This window comes from Cyprinodon variegatus, unplaced genomic scaffold (assembly GCF_000732505.1).
Source record: "Cyprinodon variegatus isolate N-32 unplaced genomic scaffold, C_variegatus-1.0 Scaffold1184, whole genome shotgun sequence".
NCBI classification, from domain to species: Eukaryota; Metazoa; Chordata; class Actinopteri; order Cyprinodontiformes; family Cyprinodontidae; genus Cyprinodon; species Cyprinodon variegatus.
The window spans coordinates 25,767-26,931 of NW_015151637.1; the positions used below are offsets into that span (position 1 = coordinate 25,767).

Sequence of the window (1,165 nt, forward strand, 5' to 3'; positions counted from 1 at the left end):
TGATCATACAGGATTAAATTTTAAATTTAGATATTTAATTATTGATTATGGTATTTAGAGTATACAGTATTGTGTTAGTTTACCTGTAAGTACACATTAATGAATAAAATGTCTTTTGGCAGGTGAAGCCAGCTACACATTGAAATAATAAACTATACAAGAATAGCGAAAGGGAATTATTATCATAGAAAAAACATTTGGTTATATAAAGGTAAAATGAAAGTATTTCAATTAAAGTGAGCAGAAAGAAATTTAATCCTTCACATTTTGCAGTAGTTGATTATTTTTAATATTGTGAATTTCAATAAAATAATAAGATCATCCAGATCAAAAACTTAAAAAATATAAAGGGTTGTTCAGAAAAAAGTACAAAGATGAGAAACAACAGTCACATTTACTGTTACTTTAGGCATATAGACTTTCTGTGTTTTTAGTAAAGATTTAAAGATTAATAAGTGCTTGAAAAAAAATGCATTTAATTACATTTAAGTAAATAACTATTATAAGGGTGCTTACCAGCATGTTGCTTCTCAACAAGATCTATGTTGTTACTCACATAAAGGAAATCTTTTATACAGCGTCCAACTGATTCTACATGTCCAAAGTGAGTAATGGTGTGTGTGGTGGTGGTGGGGGCGGGGGAGATGGATGTTTGTGTGAATGTGAGCAGGGGAAAAACGAATCTGGTCCCGCGGCGCTTAAGCAGCTACCGTCTATGCATCTCTAAAATTTTACTGACCAATCAATAGATTTGCATGCCACCTTCTTACTTACTGTAGTTCAGTACTAGGAATAGCACAATGCTACTACTGGAAGGAATTTGTTCATGTAAAACTCTGAATACAGTGTGCAAAATGTTATTTTATGCAAGATTAAAAGTCTTTACGAAAAAAAAAAAGGTTAGCTTAAAACTGAGTGACTGCTTACTGTTGGAAACTTTGGCAAACCATGCATGAAAGCACAGATGGCTCTAAGTTTACTGCTCTGAAGTACTGGCTGCTCACCTCTGAAAACATTCATGTATTGCATTAAAAAAAGTTGAAACATAAAACACACCACAGATGAAAATAGATGTTGTGAAGTACTCTGAAATATAACTCCAGAACCATGGCAAGAGTTGAACAGAAGACTGTCAGAAGGCTCAGAACGTAAAAATTTAGGCGAG

At 33.0% G+C, this 1,165-nt stretch overlaps 1 protein-coding gene across 1 annotated transcript in view; it reads right to left on the reverse strand.

The window, feature by feature from the left end:
* The window catches only part of LOC107101992 (olfactory receptor 51D1-like), a 3,121-nt gene extending 2,599 nt beyond the window's left edge, over positions 1–522 (reverse strand). The window contains exon 1 of the mRNA XM_015401100.1: positions 517–522. Coding sequence (XP_015256586.1) covers positions 517–522 — 6 coding nt within the window. The remainder of the gene's footprint in view (positions 1–516) is intronic.
* Positions 523–1,165: the final 643 nt, after the last annotated feature.